General features: G+C 35.7%; 1 protein-coding gene and 1 long non-coding RNA gene across 2 annotated transcripts; both read left to right on the top strand.

The window, feature by feature from the left end:
* Nucleotides 1–15: 15 nt before the first annotated feature.
* On the top strand, nt 16–12,275 carry LOC125659782 (60S ribosomal protein L35a-like). Its single transcript, XM_048891567.2, has 5 exons — nt 16–79; nt 835–897; nt 2,812–2,964; nt 9,559–9,706; nt 12,183–12,275. The coding sequence occupies exons 2-5, from the start codon at nt 848–850 to the stop codon at nt 12,204–12,206; spliced, it is 375 nt and encodes a 124-aa protein (XP_048747524.1). The 5' UTR covers nt 16–79; nt 835–847; the 3' UTR covers nt 12,207–12,275.
* Nucleotides 12,276–14,797: 2,522 nt separating this feature from the next.
* LOC130050284 (uncharacterized) lies at nt 14,798–17,021 on the top strand. The gene is made up of 2 exons (XR_008798720.1): nt 14,798–16,499; nt 16,727–17,021. It is a non-coding gene; the product is annotated as an uncharacterized LOC130050284 (long non-coding RNA).
* Nucleotides 17,022–23,836: the final 6,815 nt, after the last annotated feature.

Genomic DNA, 23,836 nt, shown 5'->3' with positions numbered 1-23,836 from the left:
TACCGTACGATTTTCGAAAATATGGTAACCGGAACTTGCACTGTTTCCGCTTCCTTTTTCAATTTTTCCGTCGTTGTTGGTAAATCATGAGCACATTACAATAACTTTTTAGCACTTACCGTTCTTTTAATCATAAACAAATTTGGCTGAAGTGTTCTGCTTGTAATCATATGAATGATTCTGATCGAGAAATCGTCAAATAAATGTCTGATGGTTGATAGATAATGGGATATTTGAGAGATAGTAACGAATAACATCGAAAGAAGTTCAGTTAGTCCGTTGAGTTCTGTTTGTTTTTCCTCGTTGAATGGCAAGGGATTGGATTAGTAGATTTGTCAACAAATGTGCTATTAGATTTTTAATGTGGAGTGTTATCTCGCATTCCGTAGTAAGGCGATTTACAGACGTAACATTAAAAAAGGGGGGATGTCGTTGCATATTTCGGCGTTTTAGTTGCATACCCTTTATGCATAGATAGTTTTAATTTGGATCTTTCTGTATCATGAGCAAGATGCAGTTCCCACACTTAGACTATTGTGTTTTTGGTTTATAGTTGGCACTGTTCCCTTACATTACAAATTGAAACTTCTATTGAAGTTGTGCAGTACGTAGTTAATGACCACTCCTAGACTCTACCTCTGTGTTAAGTCGGACTATTTTCAAAAAAGTGCACAGTTTGCCTTGTAGTGATATTCGATTTACTAAAAACCAGCCATCATGAAGAACTAGCTATTGCTATCGCAATTAAATTTGCAGGATCCCGAGATTTTTTTTGAAATCGTTGATTATGCTAGCAAATATGCAATTTGTAATTCTAACCTTGTTCTCCTACAGGTAACAAAAGACAATGGCGGAAGCTAATACACCTGCAGCAAATCCACCCAAAAAACTTGGAAGGTAGAGTACTACACTACTTTTATATTCCTAGATTAGGGGCAGTATTATTTTTAGTCTACAGCGGGCTTTTTCTTTCTTTCTTTTTCATGTTTAACAATTAAAACTAATGACATTTGTTGACATGAAGGAAAATATTCCCAATTTGTTCTATTTTGGTGCTGTTTTTCCCAATAGAATGAATATTGGTAAAACATATGCATTGTCTGTTTCATTTTCTGTTCACAACTTAATATTTCAAGATGGAGACAAAACTATTCTCTTACAAGAAGTATGTCAGCAGGTTTTTTCTCCTTATATAACTGGTACCATTCCCAATGCCAAAAACCGTTGATTTTTCCAAATTTTGAGACAAAAAATTCCCAATTCACTTACCGAAAAATAGACCGCCGACATCGTAATTTACTTGGTCTGAAACGTTGTACAAGTTAACTAAGATGTTTACTTCCGGTATTAAATCAAAAGTACAGATCATGGCAGTGCGTGTGTTAGTAATGAAACGATTGTTGGTCCTTTTTGGCTCTTCGATTCCGATTATCGATTCTATTTTTCATAATCAATTGTATACTAATTAATATCTAATCCAAGATTCATCTGACCGTTACTCCTACTTTTACATAGAGACATACATGTGCGGGGGAGAGTCAGAGTGGACACCACATTGAAAATTGGGAATTCAGTGACACCAGCTAGTGTGTATACTGCACATATCCATAAAACTAAATAGAAATAACTCCAAAAATAATAAACATTATTAACTAGTTCGTTATGACCGATTATCGATAATGAAATTTTCTCGATTTTTCAACACTAGTGTGATTTGTAGAGCTACGACGATTCTGAAATGATCCTATGGCGATTCCTTATGTCTCACAACAGCAAATATTACCGTAAAAAAGTTTGTAAAGAGATGACTGCTTCTTTTGTTCCCTCTTTTTTTCTTTGTTTTAGTTGAAATCATTTGCCGATACATTGGTAGAAAATTCCCAATTTTTTCGATTTTGACGCTATTTTTCCCAATTGAATGGGTACTAGTGGGTAGGGAAAAAATGCTGTGTATAGTAGCCTACTCAGTGTTCGAAATTAACCGCGTCTATGTCAAATGACACTGGTCTATATGCTAACTGTAATTAAGATGAACAAAAAAAAATTGTTTATGCTGATTTTCTAAATTTAAAGCAATAAAGTCATCCCAAAGGACCCTGCATGGTCAGTCAACATCCGATAAATGTGAGGAAAGGAGGATTGTTATGGAAAGAAAATATGCTTTTTAACTTTAAGTACATTTAAGAAGAAAATGAAAATGGTTTAAATTTATATAGTTTTTTTATATGTTGCGGTCTATGCCAATTTGATGAGGTCTAAGTCATCTTGTTTTAGCTTGAGACCCGTGGTCTACAGTGATTTTTTCAACATTTTTTCAAAAGGGTCCTGTGGCTTTCGAATTGGGGAAAATTTGCCAACATTTTGATCGAATTGGGAAAACCTAGTCATTATTGTAAATAGTTCTAAATATATCATATAAATCAAACACAAATTGATGTCATTCTTTTATTTTAGATATTTAAAATTTCCTACTATTCTTTCTAAATTAATGCATCTTTGTTATGTTGTACATAAACTACTCACATTGAACTTATTTTTTAACAAATACATTCTTTTGCCAGGTTTTATTATTGGGGAGAAAATTGGTAATTTTTGGAAGGGGAAGGGTTCGATATTCTGACCTAAAATGGGTCTTTAAAAATCACTGGTCTATACCAGGTTTTCAACCCAATTTCAAACACTGCCTACTGTAGATATTTTACATAACACACACACTGTACAGTTGATGTCTATCCTTGAAAATGCAGTGACATTTAAAAGCTGAATAAACCCTTGATATAGATGAAGCAGTAGAAATTTGTAATATTTCAGGCTGTATAGCAAAGCTGTCTTCACTGGGTACAAGAGGGGACTAAGAAACCAGCACGAGAACACAGCTCTGTTAAAAATAGATGGCGTGACCACAAAGGAAGAAACCACATTCTACTTTGGCAAACGATGTGCCTATGTGTATAAGGCCAAAAGGTAACGTATCAAGAGCCAATATTAAATATTACAAAGGTCGATCGGAGTAGAGGGAATGTGAATAATGATAGACATGGGAATAATATATTTGGTGCTGGTGTAAGGATATGAATCCCACTGGACAACTCTTCTAAGTTAAATTTGATGCAAGAGTTAGGAGAAGCAGCTATTCGTTTTTATTCAGTTTTTCAACAGGGATCGAAATTAACTTTTTTCACTACTAGCAAATTTTAGCTAGTGGATTATTTTCCAACTAGCAAAATTGAGCTTTTACTAGCATTTTTCAATCGATTGCTGTTTTACAGGAATTTAAGAAAATAAGCATGTATCTATAACAAAATATAGGGAAAATCTTCTTTAAAGTACAATAATAAAAATAATATTGAGAATTTTTTCATTTAAAATTTAATGAATTATTAGACAACATACATGTACATAAATTTATCATTGGTGCATGATGAGGGTCATAGGGTACACTTGTGCGGCGAACTCGCTGTCTGGAGATCTACCACCTATTTACAACATCATGTTATTTGAAATCTTGAAGACTGTTTGCGCCAATTCAAACTATATGTTCAAAACTTTTGGAAATTTCATCTAAAAAATTCTAGTTGGAAAAAAAACAGACCCTGCGAACTCTTAAGTGTTTGACTACAGAAGGACACCGCATGAAGCGGTGACACTAACAGTTTCATGTGTTGTTTCATGTAAACACAGATGAGATCAACATGCTTGCTATTCAAATCAGACGTCTCTGAGACGCCCAAAGTGTACATGAAGTAGGTCATCTTCGACTTCACTGACTGAGATGATCTTGGCCTTAGTTATTTATTCGATCCACGTTTACTTTTTCAATACTTGTACATTAATTCTGTAAAGCATTTCTATGCATAAGACAAAATTATTGTAAACTTCAAAGTACAGCCAATAAACCAAGGAAATTCGGAAAAAAGATCCTTTTTTTTTTCACTCGCCAAAAGTTGCGATCACTTGTGATTTTTCACTCGCAATTTCAATTTTTAACTCGCATTTAGCAAGTCTTTCCCCTCAATTTCGTTGCCTGTGACAAGGAGTAGACAAATGGCTGTCCGATGCCCAGAGTGGAACAGGTAAAATTTCAAAAGGAAACTGTCCACGGAGAAGTCAATTTTTAAAGTAAAATAAACCATTATAATGATGTTAAATGGAAGTGTGTTGATGTTAGGGATCATGGATAAATCGGAAGTATGCCGGCATTCATCATTAAAATGTTTAAATGTACAGCAAAGTTAAAATTGATTGCAAAGTGCAGAATCTATTTAGATGCAATGTCAAGGTGAACGTGCAGTGTGTTCATGAATCGAAACATGGACAAGTTTGTGACATTTAGCCGGATGAGAAAGGACCCTGAATGTTAAAATAGTGATCAGCTACATGTAGCTGTCTGTATCCACAGATCACACATACAACATGATAAAACGAAGAGAATCCGGAGATAAATCATAGGAGGGAACATGATCATGGGTTTATTACAATGAGCAATGAAATGGCAAAGAATGAACTGATTTAATGAAATACAAGATCAACAATTTCTAATAGTTTTATTTATCAATGTCTTAAATAAAGGTAGGGCTTGTGAATTTTGTGGTATGGCAAAGTAATTTGGCATATGATTTCTACCTGTCCTTGGTAGAGTACTTCACAAATCTATTTGTCTATTCCGAGTGATGATGAATTGATTTTTGGTGAGTTTGTATTGATGATGACATCGATGACGAGTCTGACACACAGATTCACTTGCAGACGGACAGTTTTTGTTTTGTTTGTTTGGTGAAATTCTGTTTAAAGTGAGGCCAATTGAGGCATTTGTCTGAAATACAGCACTTTTTAGTTTTGTTTTTTTTTTAAGTGGGACAACTCTTTGTTGAATTCTTGGAGAATTAACAGAAGTGTAGGGGGTCTCTGTCACACAAATTGCAAAGGAATTTTTTTTTTAATTGTGAGTCTAAGCACTTGAGTAAGACTGGCTAATTAAAAAAGATGATCTCAACAGCTCATCTTCGTGGTTCTGATAAATGATCTCGACAGCTCGCCTTCGTTGTTCTGATAAATAAACTCGTGACATATACTATTGCTCTATGAACAGACATAAAGGCAGGTTAGCAAACTGCACATGTTTGTTAGAAAACCTTGGCTGTTGATTGTTTAGCCAGTAGTCCATATCAATCAATAATGGTTGAAAATGATTAAGTTGGGCCACATTTAAAAATATGTTTGTTTCCCCTCTCCCAACCCTAAATTTCAGAGGAAGGTCGGTAGGTAGGTAAAAAGTTTTTTTTTAGCTAGCAGAATTTTATTTATTATGAAATTCCCATAACCATTAACAATGCCTGATACCAAACGTCGTGAAGCACATCATCCATGTTTCCTCATCAAACTCGTATAGTCAGTTCTCGCGTAAATTCTGCTTTGATTGCCACGTTTTGCAATTAGGGAAGGTGTCGATATTTCGGACAGTACTTCATGTATTTTGGAAATGCTCATTATCTAACCACTAAACTTAGGCATTGGACTACATGTATACATATTGGTTGATTCGACGAACATTGGGTTTCATCAGAATTTTCTCTGCTATTTATGCCACATACTAACACTTAAATAAAGTTCGGGAGAATGTTGCAACTATGGACAATGGTGTTAGTTTTAGACACATGGTGTTATAAAATTGGTAAACTCGGTTGCTGTCTTTTATTTATGGTTCACTGACATTTTATGCTTTTGTTTTTTGCACATTATCTTAATTTATATATGATAGTGATTTTGATTATATTTTTAAATGATATCGGTAGATCTAGTTTACCAGAAAACGTTTCAACGGGACTTGATTTTGCCGATCAAACAAAATGGATGCTGACATCAACCAATCAGAGCTGAGTTACACATGTGCATATAATTAGGTGTTTTCCAGTTTGTAAATATAGCATTAGTTCAGAAATAAGTTAAATTGAGAATGCTTCTGATTGACTGTCAAAAATATCGCATCCGTCTGAAATATCAACACTTTCCCCTACTGAAGAACACAACTTGCACACTGGATGCCCAGAATTCTCTTGTTTCCTCGCTCCTCGTACAGACAACATTTCTCCATCTCGATCTTGCAGATCACTAGTCCGAATTGCGAGCCGAATTCAATGTTAAACTCACTTGTAACTAATCAATAAAACAATCATGATTCTTGTACTTATTAATATCGATTAAAAGAAAATATCAATCCAAAATTCGATATTAAACAGAAGCCAACAATTGTATTCAACCGAATTTTCACTGCCATTTGAGCAAACGAGTCTCGTGACTCAAAACAAAGCTCGACAGTTTGATAAAATGTTTTCAAGAGACTGTTTATGTGATGAAAGAACCCATAAAATCGATATTAGTTAAGTACAAGAAGAATCGTTTTATTGATTAGTTATGAGCTTAAAATTGAATTCGGCTTGTAAGTATTTGAAATCAGCCAGAGAATGCCGCCTCCAGCTGGAGGCGGCGAAATTTCTAGATTTCGGACCAGAACACCTCCTGTATTCGTATTATTATTTTTTAATTTTGGATCGAAACCAAAGAAGATATAGAAAATTTTTGTCATTATAAAATACTGATCTGCACCAGAAACGACCTTGAAATTTTCTTAAAATTAAAAAAAAAACTTCACCAGAATGGCGTAATAAAAACTTATGGGTCGGTGTGAATTTTCAGACTCGGTCGGGCGAGGGGAAACAAACAATATTTTTATTTTGGCCTTGTGAACTGATTTTAAAATGCATTGCTGCTATCTCAACTCCCTCTCCAATAAAACCCACCTTTCCTGAAGACTCGGAAAATATTGATTTGAAATGGGGGAAGTTCATTCTAATTTTACATAATTATCAATAATCAGTCAAATTGATTAATCAGCATGATTTAAACAAGTGTAATATACACAGGGCTAGAAATAATTATATTTCTTCACTGGTCACTTGGGCTTTCAACCAAAATTTTTACTAGTCAATTGATAACTTTTATTGTCCCGTTGGACCACCGGATGTGAAAAAAACTGGCCAAAATTCCATAGTTACTAATATTAATGAAACATTTTTATGATCAGGCCTAGTATCTTGTTTATTCAAACTAGCATTAACAGCGGACATGAAAAACGTCATGCTAATACTATTCTAATTTGTGTTTTTTTACATAAAAATTTACAAAATAGTCTGCGTCTTTACTTTGTCATTTGTGAAATTGTATTGTCACCATATTACTAAAGCATCGCAAAAGTAGACAGCTCATTTAAGGCACTTGCAGCTGAAAATGGACGTTCTGAGATCTACTAACTCAGAACTCCGGTGGCTCAACCTCTGTAAAATGTAGAGGAATCATCCGAGAGTTGTCGATTGTATACTATACTCCTAAAGACAAAGTCGTTCTCACAAACATTCGTGAATTTATATTATGTTACTTCATAGTACAACTTGAGCGAAAAGTGAATTTGCATGTTATGAAAACCTGGACACCTACACGTCTAATATTTTAATGGCTCGTGGCTTGTTAGCTGAGAAATTTATAATTACCAAAATTTATGTTGCACATGTTCTTTTAAATAACTTGCTCAAATCCAGGATTTACTGGCCCCGGGCCACTGATTATTTCAAGCCCTGGTGCACCACATGCATTTTAAGTTCTGCACACAGAGTTCTTGAAAAGTGTCGGTAATGTCGGATTATCCGATAAAAGTAGTAAATGTCCGACAAAAATTACTTAATTGTCGGTCCTGATGGCGATAAAAGATCGGGATCGAAGTCCGTTTTTTACCGGGGAAAATGGCGGCCATGTGGCCCATAAATTTTCAAACCGATGCTAAATCCGGCAAGACATTGAAACGTAAACGTGAGGAATCTGTAGTGAGAACTACGAGGAGAAAAGAAACCGGGAATCTGGGAGACAATGACTTTTGTTTGATGCGGTTTTACCTATTACTAGGTGACACCATCTGCTCAAAGTCGCGAGACCAACTACACCCGGGCCAAAGTGAGAGAGAGTAATTTAAACGATTACAGAGGAAGATGAGAAAGAAGTTGAGAGGAATAGACAGGATAGAGAGAAAAGTGAAGGGTGAAAGAGAAGTGGGGTGAGAGAGAAGTGGAGGATGGGACAGAAGTGGAGGATGAGAGAGAAATGGAGCAAAAAAGTGACTCGGTGAATTGAAGAAGATTCAGAGTGTGAGGAAGATGCGAAAGGGTATGAAAGGAGAATTTATGAACGTATAGCTGAGATGGAGATTGAATACAATAACACTTGTAGTTGATTATAAATAAAATTTATAAAAACCTCAAAAGCAATGCATTTTTTTCTGGACTGATAAAATTTTGTTTGGGCTGACACTATTTCTAACAGTATCGGACCAAATGTCTGACACTTCAAAAGAAATTTCAAGAACTCTGTGCACACATTCAGAGTTTATGTAGTTGTACTCATCTTGGTCGAGTACTTATGAATTTGTCTACCCCTGAGTGATGATGGAGGGATTTTTTATGAGTATGTGTATTGATGATGACATCGATGACGAGTCTGACACACAGATTCACTTGCAGACGGACAGTTTTTGTTTTGTTTGTTCAGTGAAGTTCTGTTTAAAGTGAGGCCAATTGAGGCATTTGTCTGAAATACAGCATTTTTTAGATTTTTTGAAGAGGGGCAACTGTTTGTTGAATGTTTTCTTGGAGAATTAACAGAAGTGTAGGGGTCTCTGTCACACAAATTTCAAAGGAAATTTCAAAAAAGAAATGCAAGTCTATGTACTCGAGCAAATCTGGTTAATTGAAAAAAACAAAAAAAAACGATCTCAACAGGTTCTGATAAAGCGGCTCGTGACATATACTAATCACTTTGTGAACAGAGATAATGGGAGGGGTAGGTAAATGAACATTTGTTAAAACACCTTGGCTGTTGATTGTCTAGCCATTAGTCTTTAGATATAATTCAATTTTGAGAATGACTGCAAGTAACAATATTGCTCATTGTTTTCAACTTCTTGATTGAAAAAAATGTGAACACACTGTAACTTGTTGAATGACAGCTAACAGTAATTATTAATTGATTAAATGGTTGAAAATAATTAAGTTCTTTACTGATTTTAAAATGCATTGCTGTTAATCTTAGCTTCCTCCTCAATAAAACCCACCTTTCCTGAAGTCTTCGAAAGTATTAATTTGAAGGGGGGGGGGGGTCATTGTAGGATTATCAATCAGTCAGAATGATTAATCAGCATGATTTAAACAAGTGTAATGTACTATATGCATTTTATCAAAGTTCCTAACTTATTTAGAATTTATGGTTTATGTGCTCATCTCCGACGAAGTGCAAGAGAACTCCAGAAGGCTTCTGTTGACTTTTCTGTTGTGATGTGTTCTTTGTAGATCCTCTTAATTTTGTACTGGTAGATTCACATCTTCCTCTTGGCTTCCTGGATCCAATGTTTTTGTAGTGGAAAATCTTTCCCTATTTCCTCTAAAAGAAAGCAAATTTTTGCACGGGTGATTGGGATTCTTGAGAGAGACAAATTCTATTTTGTGAAATATTTTGCAGGAAGACAGCTTGCCCTGGACATGACAAAGCCAGTCGCATTAGAGTCATATGGGGCAAAGTCACACGATCACATGGAAATAGTGGATGTGTTCGTGCAAAGTTCAGGAAAAACCTGCCTTCAACTGCTATGGGGAAGAGAGTCCGAGTGGTGAGCTTTTGATTTGATAGGAATGTTGTGGTTATGTAACTGCAGACGGAAATATAGAACTGATAGATGCAGTGTTCGAAATTGGTTTAAAACTTGGCATAGACCACAACATTGGAAAAAAACACAACTTTAAAAACATTGTCATTTACTTCTAATGTACTTAGTAAGCATATTTTCTTTCCCATTTCTACAACAATGTCCTCCTTTCCTCATAACGTTTATCAGAAGTCGATTTTTGGGATAGTTCTATTGTTTTAAACCTAGAAAATCGGCATAGACAATTTGACATATACTCGGTCTATCAGTCTTTGGTTAATTTCGAACACTGGATGTATTTATGATGACACCAGATGACGAGTCTGATTAAGAGTTTCTGCCTTTCACGGAACAGTTCTTGTTTTGTGGCCTGGGTGGGACTCTGCTATATGAGGCCATTGAGGCATTTGTCTGAAATACAGTCAACAAACGAAAGTGTGTTATTTAATTATTGATAATTCTGTATAATTACTTTATATTGATAATTTAATTATTGATAATTATGTATAATTGCTTTATATTGAAAGTAGAAGTACAGTAAATTGTCAATTATCAGTAAGCAAATTTTGAACAATTGACATTTTCTCGGTCAACACAGTGCTTCAGTCACTTCTGAAGTATAGTATTCACAGAACGTTTAAGGTGAGGTTAATACTGTACTTTGAGGATAGCTGAAAAATTGTATTGACAGAGAAAATATCAATGATTGTTTTATTACATGATTGAATAATTAGAACTTTGAACCTGGCTGTTAATTGGAGTCTTGATACTTGGTCAGTCATTTTTGTATACAGATACATTTGAAAATCTTGTCAAAAGTGATGAGAGATGCAAGTTTTTGTTTATTATAAGAATATATAACTTAACATAATATTAAGTTAATAAATATTAAACTTGAAATCTGAAAATTTTATATTGTTGTGAAGATGTGCAATTATGATAGTTTTGTACGTAACCTTAACCATAGTCGTTGGTAAAATTAATATGAAGTTTTAAGATTTTGTCAAAATAAATACTATTTAATAGTGCTGTTTGAATTATTTCCATTTAAGTTTTACATCAAAGTCTTTGGGAAGAATTTGTTTTATTAAAATATTCTTGAAAGGAATTGTATATTTATACAAATTAAATGGTACAAAGTTGCATGAACTTCTTTGTATAAAAATATGAAATAAAATTCATCATTTACCACAACTATTCTTTTCAAAATTAAATTTTTCTAATTTTCATTAAGGTGGATAACTTTCAAAAAGGTCAAAGTGCAAATTGATTGGCTTCTCCGGGTTTGACACTAAGGCACATCCGACCGACTGAGTCTACTAAATGATAGGTCCGGTCAGGTAAAATATCGATTTACTAGTCCGACTGGTCGTGTTGAAAAAGTAAACAAGAAACTTTACTTTAAACCATAAGATATTTTATTCTTAACTAAAATAGAATAACGGTAATGTTTGCGAGCAATTTTGAACTGCATATGACACAATCTCTATTTTTAGTTCTAATAGATAAGTCGCTGTCGGAAGTGATGGTTTACGACATCTACTCGATATTTTAGATGGATTTATTTTCATTTTCTATATATAAAAAAACCAGTTTATTAGAATCAAATATAGGAAAGTGTTTATCAAATTAATAAATTACGTCGTAAACAGCCATTTTTCTATGTTGACATATGTGCGGGAATGTCTCTATATTCAAATACGACTTTTCGTCCTCAAGAAAAGATGTCCCAAGAGAAAAAAGTAAAAGGTTGGGAAGAAACAAAGCAAGGCTTATGAAATAGAGATTTAAAAAAACGGTTGAGGTCATTTTATTTTAAATGGACCGGGTAGAATTTAAAGAAACATAACATGTGTTTGAAAATGAAAGCATTAAATTGAATGAGGAGAATAAAGCTCTTTTTTGTTGATGAGACAATTAAGTACGTTTTAGTTCATGCAAACTTGATGTTTGTCATTTGAATTAATTACATTTGAATATTGAGAAACTATCAGTTTCTGGGAAGTTGGTCGGGGCTAGTGGATTTAAGGTCAGGGCTAGCAAAAATCATTTGAAGTAGCCAGACTGGTCTAGTGCTCAAAAGAGTCAATGTCAAACCCTGCTTCTTATTATTAACCATGTGATTGATGTATATCACTTTCATCATTATTTAACAGTTAACACTATCTTGATTTAAAACATGAAAAAATTTTCAATCTTCTTTCATTATACATTGAATATCTTATTCACTGGGGGGAAAATGACAATTTCTAAAGACAGGAACCAAACCTCGAAATTTTAAAAGAAAGATTTCTTCCATCAGATAGAGGTATATGGAGTGACTGGCTCTCATTTTCACTGAGTACTCAACCCTGGATAACCTTGCTTGTTTATTGTCATAAAAATTTTAATGTTTTAACTTCTCTGTTAGATTGATGAACTGTAATATTTCTCTTTGTAGATGCTGTACCCATCAAGGATATAAAATGTGTAACAAAAAAAATAAATCTAAAAAAAAAAAAGTCCTGTAGTTATTTTGTACAGATGCTTCCAATGCTGTGTTAATATTAATCAGAAGTAAGGGACATTGTGACACTGGTTAGGGAAACAACAATCGGCTGTTATTGTCAAAGGTCTAAGATCGACCGTGGAATGCCATTTTTAGCTACTACTTTTGCAAGTAGTTGCTGAAGTATGCAGTGTAGATTGGTTACAGCATAGTAAGCATGAAGATAACAAACAGATCAATCTGTAGATCAGTCACAGCATAGTAAGGACTAATTAAAAAATTGTAACCCGACCTAACCTATAAAAATGCGCCGATCCTAAAACGTTTTTATCCGATTAAAATTCCTATTATTTCTGTGTAAAAATCTGCTTATATCGGAATAGTTTTTTCTCATTCTTAAGAAACGTCTTCAAAACGCCTAGGCTCACAGTAAACATTAACGATATTTAAATGAACGTGCTAGCGTTTTTATGACGGATCCGATGGCAATAATTGGAAAAAATTTCACACAGGAAAATTAAATAATTTTGTCAATGTATTAATTGTTCTTTGAACATTACTATTTTGAAATGTTTCTATCTGTCTGACATGTCATCTCCAAACTATGAAATGGGAAATCTTTTGGTTAATATAATTCTGACAGTTACACTGATGTTTCAGTAATATAAACGTTTTGTGACACAGCTGAAATGAAGAGAAAATGAAAAATTAAATTATGAAACTCTAAAATTTAGTTGTCTGATATTTTTCGAACTTGTTGGAGTTAAATATAATATAAAATAATCCCGAGATTTTCATCTATTTCGGTGTTCATACATACAAAAAAAAAAAATTAAAAAGAATCCCTACCTACTCTAATTATTCTTCAGTGTTACCGGAAACACAATTTTTTAAATTTTTTTTTTGGCCTCTGCATGAACAATTAAACGGATCAATCTCACAAATCCTGACTACGAAGACTACAGTATTAACAATCAGGTGCCGAGGAAAGTATTGACTGGTAACACCTGCCGTGAGCCGTATATTTTCTTCAGGTAAACGATGATTGATTGATTAAATATTGTTTAACGTCCCTCTCGAGAATCTTTCACCCATAAGGAGACGTCACCACTGCCGGTGAAGGGCTGCGAAATTTAGGCCTCACACCTGCTGTGACGCGGGACCTCGGTTTTTAGCTCACCTGAGCTGAAAGCTCAAGTGAACTTTTCTGATCACCCGTACTCTGGCGTCCGTCCGTCCGTCTGTAAACTTTTCACATTTTCAACTTCTTCTCAACAACCACTGGGCCAATTTCAACCAAAGTTGGCACAAAACATCCTTAGGTAAAGGGAATTCTAAATTGTTAAAATAAAGGGCCAGGCCACCTTCCAAGGTGAGATAATCAAGAAAAGGTAAAAATAGGGTAGGGTCATTAAAAAATCTTCTTCTCAAGAACCACTGGGCCAGAAAAGATGAAATTTATAGATAAGCTTTATTAGGTAGTGCAGATTCTAAATTGTTAAAATCATGGCCCCCGGGGGTCGGATGGGGCCACAATAGGGGGTCAAAGTTTTACATACAAATATATAGGGAAAATCTTTAAAAATCTTCTGATGAAGAACCACTGAGCCAGAAAAGCTGAGATTTATATGAAAGCTTCCTTATATAATGTAAATTCTAAATTGTTAAAATCATGGCCCCCGGGGGTCGGATGGGGCCACAATAGGGGATCAAAGTTTTACATACAAATATATAGGGAAAATCTTTAAAAATCTTCTTCTCAAGAACCGCTGAGCCAGAAAAGCTGAGATTTATATGAAAGCTTCCTTATATAATGCAAATTCTAAATTGTTAAAATCATGGCCCCCGGGGGTCGGATGGGGCCACAATAGGGGGTCAAAATTTTACATACAAATATATAGGGAAAATCTTCTTCTGAAGAACCACTGAGCCAGAATAGCTGAAATTTATATGAAAGCTTCCTTATATAATGCAGATTCTAAATTGTTAAAATCATGGCCCCCAGGGGTCGGATGGGGCCACAATAGGGGGTCAAAGTTGTTTTTGTTTGTTTTTTTTCGGGTTTTTTTTTTTTTTTTTTTTTTTGATATAGTGCAGATTCAAGTTCGTTAAAATCATGGACCCCGGGGATTGAATGGGGCCTCAAGGGGGGCATCAAAGTTTTACATACAAATTTATAGGAATAATCTTTTAAAATCTTCTCAAGAACCACTGAACTAGAAAAGCTGAGATTTATATGAAAGCTTCCTGATATAGTGCAGATTATAAATTGCTAAGATCATGGCCCCTGGGGGTCGGATGGGGCCACAATAGGGGGTCAAAGTTTTACATACAAATATATAGAAAAAATCTTCTTCCCGGAACCACTAAGCCAGAAAAGCTGAGATTTATATGAAAGCTTTCTGATATATAGTACAGATTCTAAATTGTTAAAATCCTGGCCCCTGGGGGTCAGATGGGGCCACAATAGGGGATCAAAGTTTTACATACAAATATATATGAAAAATCTTTAAAAATCTTCTTCTCAAGAACCACTAAGCCAGAAAAGCTAATATTTACATGTAGGATGGGGCTACAAGGGGGGATCAAAGTTTTTCATACAAATATATAGGGACATTCTTTTAGAATCTTCTTCTCAAGAACCACTGAGTCTGAAAAGCTGATATTCACATGAACAGCTTCCTAACATAGAGCAGAGCTAAGTTTGTTCAAATCATGGCCCCCTGTTGTAGGATGGGGCCACAATAGGGGATCAAAGTTTTACATACAAATATATAGGAATTTTTAAAAAAAAATCTTCTCAACAAGAACCACTGAGCCAGAAAAGCTGATATTTACATGAAAGCTTTCTGATATAGTGCAGATTCAAGTTTGTTCAAATCATGGCCCCTGGGGGTAGGATAGGGCCACAAGGGGGGATCAAAGTTTTGCATACAAATATATAGGAAAAATCTTCAAATATCTTCTTCTCGTGAACCATTGGGCCAAAGAAGTTCACATTTACAAGAAAAATTTCTGACATAGTGTAGATTCAAGTTTGCGAAAACTATGGCCTCCAGGGGTAGATTGGGGCCATGATAAGGACTACGGTTTTACATGCAAATATATATAGAAAGTCTTCTGATATGGACCAAGGTGACTCAGGTGAGCGATATATGGCCCATGGGCCTCTTGTTACGGTCTCATCCGAAGAACCGCCCCATTTAGTCGCCTGTTACGACAAGCAAGGGGTACTGAGGACCTAGTCTAACCCGGATCCCCACGGGATAGGTAAACGATGTAATCCGTAGTCAAAATCAATGTGTAAAGAACAGCCTAACAATCGGTATGAAACACTTAAGACAGCATTCTACACACCAATACATATAGCTTGTTTCACTATAACTACCATCAAAATCTTAAATGCTGACTATAAATGAGTGTTGAAAAGCTGACTTGTCAGTGGCCTGCCTCCATTCACTTATTGATCATACACAGAACAAGCTCTTGCATATTGATTCATTTGAATGACGAGCACCATATACTGGTGATGATAAGAATTGCTACAGAAATATGGGAAGTTGTCGGTGGATGTGGAAGACTGTCGTCCTTTGTCTGGAATGTATTGTGTTGCATGTAATAGATAAAACGTCGGTCATATATCTTGATGTTGAGTTGAAGGCTACAGCTAAAGATTTTTTATGTAGAAGCTTCTGAACAAATTCAGCCTCATAAGAATTCAAAACCTGGTCAAATGAATCCTGATAATGGAGCACAATTTGCACCCATGGGTACAGTATTTGAACAATAAGGATCTCTAGCAAAGTAGTATTCACATACATGCCATCTTTCCCGATTTGTGCGGGATTCTCCCGATTTGAAGCAGTTGAAAAGGAAATCCCGATCGGGATTGCAAAAATACCCCGAAATCCCGATTTTCTTAAAATATATCCCATTTTACGACAACAAACCCCCATTTCCAACCGGAATTTGAAATCCCGCGTCATTTCTGAACTGGCCAATCAGAAATCGGGACAATAGTCAGCCATTGCTGTTTACCTGTGTCGCATGGTATCGGGGTGATGTAATTTACCTGGTCTGCCTGTGTCGGGGTGCTTATTGGACAGTGCGAAGCATGTTTTGATAGTAATTAATCGAGAAGACGGATTTCAAATTGACATATCCTTTACACAAACGTGAATGACAATGATAATAGTGTCACCACCAAACAATCTGACATTCCAGATTTTTGCCTCTCGCTGACAGCATCCAAAATATGCAACATGAAAGGTACGTCAAATATGTTTTTCCAACTACACTGTATAATAATATAGGCTATCCGAATCTATCTGTTTATATAGCGATATATTACATAGTCTATATAGTGTAGTATTCAATAGACTTTGTGATGCGTAATCTGCACAAGTCTGTACTGAATTTTATATTAGAAAGTAGCCTTATTTTACAAGTAAAAACGTATATTTTGATGTGTGTTTTTTTCCTGGTAATTATTTCAGATGTCATGGGTGCAAAGGTTTTGTTCGCAAACTTCATAGCAGGGCAGATCACTCCTTTTCTGGTTGCAATGTAGATTATTCCACCAGACTCTGCAAGCCCATGGAATTGTTTACAGACAAGCAAGATCGCCTTTGTACTCGTACCTAAATGCATAAATTTTTGATATATAGACCATCCAATGTGTATATGGTGTAAAAGGATGCAACTTTAAGTATTATTTGATAATATGTATGTGACTTGTTGGAGAGGATTTTTTGCTGAATAGATGATTTTAATAAAATACTTATGTATATCTTTCAAAGTTTTTTTTTTATATATAGTTTTGTTAAAGTTAATGGTCAAACACACTTGATGTATGATACATGTATAATGATTAGATTGATATTTTATTTGAAAAGACAAATATTTATTTTCATGGTAAAATGTCGTGAATTTTGAGCATTGAAAAAAGGTCGTCGCGAGCAAAATCCCCCAAGGGGATTTTCAAAAGTTGGCATGTATGTATTCAACAGAGTAGATTTTCAATGGCAAGATCATCGGTGGTCTTATCTGTGTAAAGCTGTGTATTTCGTTACAACAGTACCGCGTCATTAAGTTTAAGGAAAATGTACATTTCTTAGTCATGTTATACGCTCTTTCAGTCGTAAAATTGCGGCTGAATAATATGCACGTTAGGATTCTCCTGACACCTAACAGACAATGCATAAATTATGCGTACCCGCTATATTTACCTCTTAATTAATCTTCTCGTTGTTAACGGGCGAGGTCAAAAGTCAATGTCTTACAAAAAACAATTCATCACATAGTTTTCCCCCTGTAAAACTAATATAATGAATGTTGAAAGTAATCGATTTACAATAAGTATAAACATACGATTATAAATGCCACTCTGTATACATTTTCTACTGTTTATTCACAAATGAATGCATGCATTAAAACTATTATATGTTCATTAAAATGTAATATGTGGTCAAGAGTTTTAAACAATCGCTGATCTTTTTTTTTTTCCAACTAAAGTGTAATCGATGTCGGATGACAGAAACTTACAGGAGATTTCACCCCCTCCCCTAACTATTTGAATTCAGATTTTTATCCGTTATCGACCTTTTGATCTCGCCCCTATAGGATTTATAGTACATAATTTACAGTCGATGACGTCTCACTATAAATGAAATATTCTATACAGGACAGAAAACGACCTTTCCTTGGTAGCTTTTTTGACCTACTTTTGAAAACCTATGTCATCCCTTTTAGATGATTGGTGATGCGGCTTTCATATTTTACATGTGTATCCTTTGTGACAAGACTTTCTTTGGGTACCAAATAGTTTAACCCCGGATATTGACCTACTTTTGAAAACCTGGCCACCACGTTTGATTGGGCAGTGACGGGGATTCCGTGTAACACATGTATAGAACTTTGTGGGGGCGATGATTACTCTGCTGGTCCGGGAGGGTATCAGTGTTTCACGAAAACATCTTGGCATTGGAGGGGGGGGGGTCACTTGAGGAGTCTTCCATCGTGCGATAGTAATTGAATACTTTTAATTTCAATTCCTTTATTGAATAAGTTCAATAACACATACATGTGCATTTCAACATAGCGATATGGGACACGTACATGTAAATACATAAACACTCATCGTCAGAAACCCGCGGTCGGTCGCTCTAGACGATTGCCTACCGTGGGTCACAAGGCCGATATTTTCGCATAACTCATTAAAATGCGTGATCTTACGTGACCTATCGAGGACCAATGGGAATCACCGTACATGTTCCCGGTACTCAATGGCGGCGCCCATGAAAGTGTGTGTGTTTTTGTTGTGCCAATATCAAAACTCCAGATTTGGCACCCAAAATGGCTGATTATTTTAACTAATACTTCACTTTCACATGTGCCGCCTCCCTTTCGGAAATCCTGGATCCGCCTCTGGTATGTTTATTATCATCACTTCTTCATGTCACGTGAATAAAATCAGTCATGCATGATATAATTTAAAAATTAGTTGCAAATTTGAACTAAGATATGGTCTTACAATCCCGTTCACGTGTCATTTTGTAATTAGCGTTGGTGAGACATCAATTGTGTTTACACGAGAGAGAGGTGTGTTTTAGAGAGGTCACAATTACTGGCTCAAATTGTGCCGACAACGCAGAACAAATTACCGCAGTACTTAATACGCAAGTAAGTTTAACATATCTATAGAAAACGATGAAATACCAAGTCTGTTAAAAAAAACACACATTGCTCCCGTATGATGGAACTACGAACTCGTGCCGCACCTGCACAAACGTTTGGTAACACATGCTTTTTCCTCCCTTGTCTTTATAGACGCAGATACATCCCCGCTTCAATAATGCAGATAAAGCATCTCGCTGAAATTTTTGTAACTTGTCCGACTTAAACGAAGTCAAAATCTTGACTTCGAGAGCATGTTTTTCTATGCTACCGAGGACTGGAAATAAGGGGCTTTTTCATTGGTTGAATATCTCAATAATGAATGGTAAAGCGACCAATCGCATATAGAAGCCGAGACACACCTTCCACGAAAATACTGTCCTTGTGACCCACGGTAGGTAATCGTCTAGAGTGACCGACCGTGAGTTTCCGACGATGATAAACACTCGGTGCGAGCTGCGTGTTCAACACACTTGGAATGGTAGAATGTTTTATCGTCATTCAAAGATTTTGATTTTATTAATGATGATCGATATCATTATTACAAGATTAAAATAGGATGAATCCACAAAACAAAAAATGCAGACCATCTTGCATTAAAAGAGTAAAACGAGAGTCCCTCAAAGTAGAACACATGTAGTACCATTAATACCTCACTAATCAACAAGCATGTAAAATATCAGCGAGATAATTTAGGCTGTAACTTCTACAAAATTTATTTGATTTATTGAATAAACAAAATCTTAACAAACTGTTTAATCTGCCCCGTATATGCAAGTTCAAAAGTAACAGGAAGACCGACGACAGCACAAGCACCCGTAAGACCTTCAGCGCAATATCTGTATCCATGATGAGAAAAGGTCCAGAAAACTATTCGATCTACTTTTAGTCGTAAAGTAGGTCATGGTGCACCCACCAAGTTGAAGTGTGAACAGGTTATGTACTCGCCCCGTGGCGACGGTTCGGTCTGCACCCTGTGTACTTTTAGGTTTTCCTACTAAGTGATACTACTACCTTAACCTCTGACCTTGAAGAACAAATGGCGTCCTCAACTTGGCATGAGGAGTATGTGTACCAAGTTTGACGGTCCTAGGCTCAATAGTTTGGTATGTGTTCTGCCTACAAGGATTTCCTGTTAACGGATAGGACCTTGACCCTGGACCTTGGAAAACAATAGGCATCTTCCTTTCATCATGGCGATCAAATGGATTCTGGAGCCTCCAGTTCACTTTTCACTTTGCCGACAAGGTCCGGGCGGACAGACGGACGACGCCATACCATAAAAAAAATTACACACTTTTAAACGACACGCATAGCACAATAATTACATAATCCACCTGTATTGCTTAACAGTGCCTGCTTTGATTCTGTGTTAGTTTGCTAGTACACAACTGACATGATTTGTAACATCGATAGATGCCCAACACGAGGGAGAGGGGGTGGACTTGGACTTGGGAGAGTTTTTTCCCCTTATAAACATCATTATTTTGCTGTTGATTGATTTCCTTAAATGACTATCTTTCTTAATATCTATAATCAATATACTGGTGATAGCTGGCGTTATATTTATGTGATAATAACCATATCTAAACATAAAAGAACCACGAACGATTGTATTGTTTCACCACCTACATTGTACCCTCTGATAAATTTTTAAAAATTATCATTTTTAAATTATTTTTTTATGCCAATATATATATTCATATGAATTTTCATAAAAATTGATTTATTTGACAAAGGAAAGAGATATAACAATAATTTAGGTTAAAATGACGTATTTCACTATAGGAATCAATGGAAAACGGAAAATATTTTTGAAACATGACCCACCCACTCCCTCTCGTGAAACAAAATCCTTTTCGCGGGTATTATAAATTGTCATTTAGCAAATTCATACCAAAACTTTTGTTGTTTCACGGGGTTTACATATGTTTGCAGACCAAAACACAGCGGAAATGTTCACTCTGTGATCGATTGCAAATGAGGTTAACATGTGAGAAATGATGATTAACAATTTTTACACAATGATATAAAGTAACTTGACAAATTAAATGGTTATCTATTGTTATTGATAAGCATTTTAAAATTTTAAAGCCGGGTTTCAAGAAACATTTTTTAGAAAAATATGTTCCTTAAAACCGGACTTTAAAACTTCATAATGCTTATCGTAGAACTACTCCCTAATCATTTATAAGGAGTTGATATTAAGAGCAATTAATTAATAAACACTGGTGTTAAAGTTAATAATCATTACTAATGGATAAATTCTAGTTTGTATCTTAAAAAGATATCATTAGCAAAATTAAAGCTTTTTAAAATATACGAGTTGAAAATGAAGGCGGGAATCCAGAGTTAGCGTGGGTAGTTCTTTGATTTAGACCCGCGGCAGCTATAAAAAAAACCCAGGCTGAATCCGAGGTAGAAGAGAAGCGACCAGGACCAGATTTAATGTGTACATCCGAGACATAATAAGATTTATACAGACACGTGTTGACGTAGAAAGGAATAATGATAGGATTTATACAGACACGTGTTGACGTAGAAAGGAATAATGATAGGATTTATACAGACACGTGTTGACGTAGGAAAGAGATAATTATAGGATTTATACAGACACATGTTGACGTAGGAAAGAGACAGTGATGGGGATTTATACAGACACGTGTTGACGTAGAAAAGGGACAATGATAGGGATTTATACAGGCACGTGTTGACGTAGAAAAGAGATAATTATAGGATTTATACAGACACGTGTTGACGTAGAAAAGGAATAATGATAGGATTTATACAGACACGTGTTGACGTAGAAAAGAGACAGTGATAGGGATTTATACAGACACGTGTTGACGTAGAAAAGAGACAGTGATAGGGATTTATACAGACACGTGCTGACGTAGAAAAGAGATAATTATAGGATTTATACAGACACGTGTTGACGTAGAAAAGAGATAATTATAGGATTTATACAGACACGTGTTGACGTAGAAAAGGAATAATGATAGGATTTATACAGACACGTGTTGACGTAGAAAAGAGACAGTGATAGGGATTTATACAGACACGTGTTGACGTAGAAAAGAGACAGTGATGGGGATTTATACAGACACGTGTTGACGTAGAAAAGGGACAAAGATGGGGATTTATACAGACACGTGTTGACGTAGGAAACGGACAAAGATGGGGATTTATACAGACATGTGTTGACGTAGGAAATGGACAAAGATGGGGATTTATACAGACACGTGTTGACGTAGGAAACGGACAAAGATGGGGATTTATACAGACATGTGTTGACGTAGGAAACGGACAAAGATGGGAATTTATACAGACATGTGTTGACGTAGGTAACGGACAAAGATGGGGATTTATACAGACATGTGTTGACGTAGGAAACGGACAAAGATGGGGATTTATACAGACATGTGTTGACGTAGGAAACGGACAAAGATGGGGATTTATACAGACATGTGTTGACGTAGGAAACGAACAAAGATGGGGATTTATACAGACATGTGTTGACGTAGGAAACGAACAAAGATGGGGATTTATACAGACATGCGTTGACGTAGGAAACGGACAAAGATGGGGATTTATACAGACATGTGTTGACGTAGGAAACGGACAAAGATGGGGATTTATACAGACATGTGTTGACGTAGGAAACGGACAAAGATGGGGATTTATACAGACATGTGTTGACGTAGGAAACGAACAAAGATGGGGATTTATACAGACACGTGTTGACGTAGGAAACGGACAAAGATGGGGATTTATACAGACATGCGTTGACGTAGGAAACGGACAAAGATGGGGATTTATACAGGCACGTGTTGACATAGGGGAAAAAACAGTGATAGGGATTTATACAGACACGTGTTGACGTAGGAAACGGACACGGACAAAATAACAATAATTGTATACAATTATTTTCAATGTTGGAAAAAACCTTCATACATAATAAATTTTACACTTAGGAAAATAGGAATATGAACATTCTGTTTGTAAAAGTTCAACAAAAGAACATAATTAGGAACATTGACATCTGTGTTTTTGTCTTTAGTACATAATGTTTCTCTGTCACTAATACGCAGTGTCTCTGTCATTAGTGTGTAGTGTTACTGTCATTAGTGTGTAGTGTTACTGTCATTAGTGTGTACTGTCTCTGTCATTAGTGTGTAGTGTTACTGTCATTAGTGTGTAGTGTTACTGTCATTAGTGTGTAGTGTTACTGTCATTAGTGTGTAGTGTTACTGTCATTAGTGTGTACTGTCTCTGTCATTAGTGTGTAGTGTCTCTGTCATTAGTGTGTAGTGTCTCTGTCATTAGTGTGTAGTGTCTCTGTCATTAGTGTGTAGTGTCTCTGTCATTAGTGTGTACTGTCTCTATCATTAGTGTGTAGTGTTACTGTCATTAGTGTGTAGTGTTACTGTCATTAGTGTGTAGTGTTACTGTCATTAGTGTGTAGTGTTACTGTCATTAGTGTGTAGTGTTACTGTCATTAGTGTGTAGTGTTACTGTCATTAGTGTGTACTGTCTCTGTCATTAGTGTGTAGTGTCTCTGTCATTAGTGTGTAGTGTCTCTGTCATTAGTGTGTAGTGTCTCTGTCATTAGTGTGTAGTGTCTCTGTCATTAGTGTGTAGTGTCTCTGTCATTAGTGTGTACTGTCTCTGTCATTAGTGTGTAGTGTTACTGTCATTAGTGTGTAGTGTCTCTGTCATTAGTGTGTAGTGTCTCTGTCATTAGTGTGTAGTGTCTCTGTCATTAGTGTGTAGTGTTACTGTCATTAGTGTGTAGTGTCTCTGTCATTAGTGTGTAGTGTCTCTGTCATTAGTGTGTACTGTCTCTATCATTAGTGTGTAGTGTCTCTGTCATTAGTGTGTACTGTCTCTATCATTAGTGTGTACTGTCTCTATCATTAGTGTGTAGTGTC

This window comes from Ostrea edulis, chromosome 9, assembly GCF_947568905.1.
Source record: "Ostrea edulis chromosome 9, xbOstEdul1.1, whole genome shotgun sequence".
Lineage (NCBI taxonomy): Eukaryota > Metazoa > Mollusca > Bivalvia > Ostreida > Ostreidae > Ostrea > Ostrea edulis.
This window is presented reverse-complemented; position numbering and strand designations above follow the sequence as displayed.

Bases quoted from the DNA above. Each gene is read 5' to 3' on its own strand.
- LOC125659782 (XM_048891567.2), top strand. From the start codon at position 848: ATGGCGGAAGCTAATACACCTGCAGCAAATCCACCCAAAAAACTTGGA. The intron at 898-2,811 runs GTAGAGTACTAC...GTAATATTTCAG, and splicing joins CCACCCAAAAAACTTGGAAG to GCTGTATAGCAAAGCTGTCT. The intron at 9,707-12,182 runs GTGAGCTTTTGA...TTCTCTTTGTAG, and splicing joins TGGGGAAGAGAGTCCGAGTG to ATGCTGTACCCATCAAGGAT.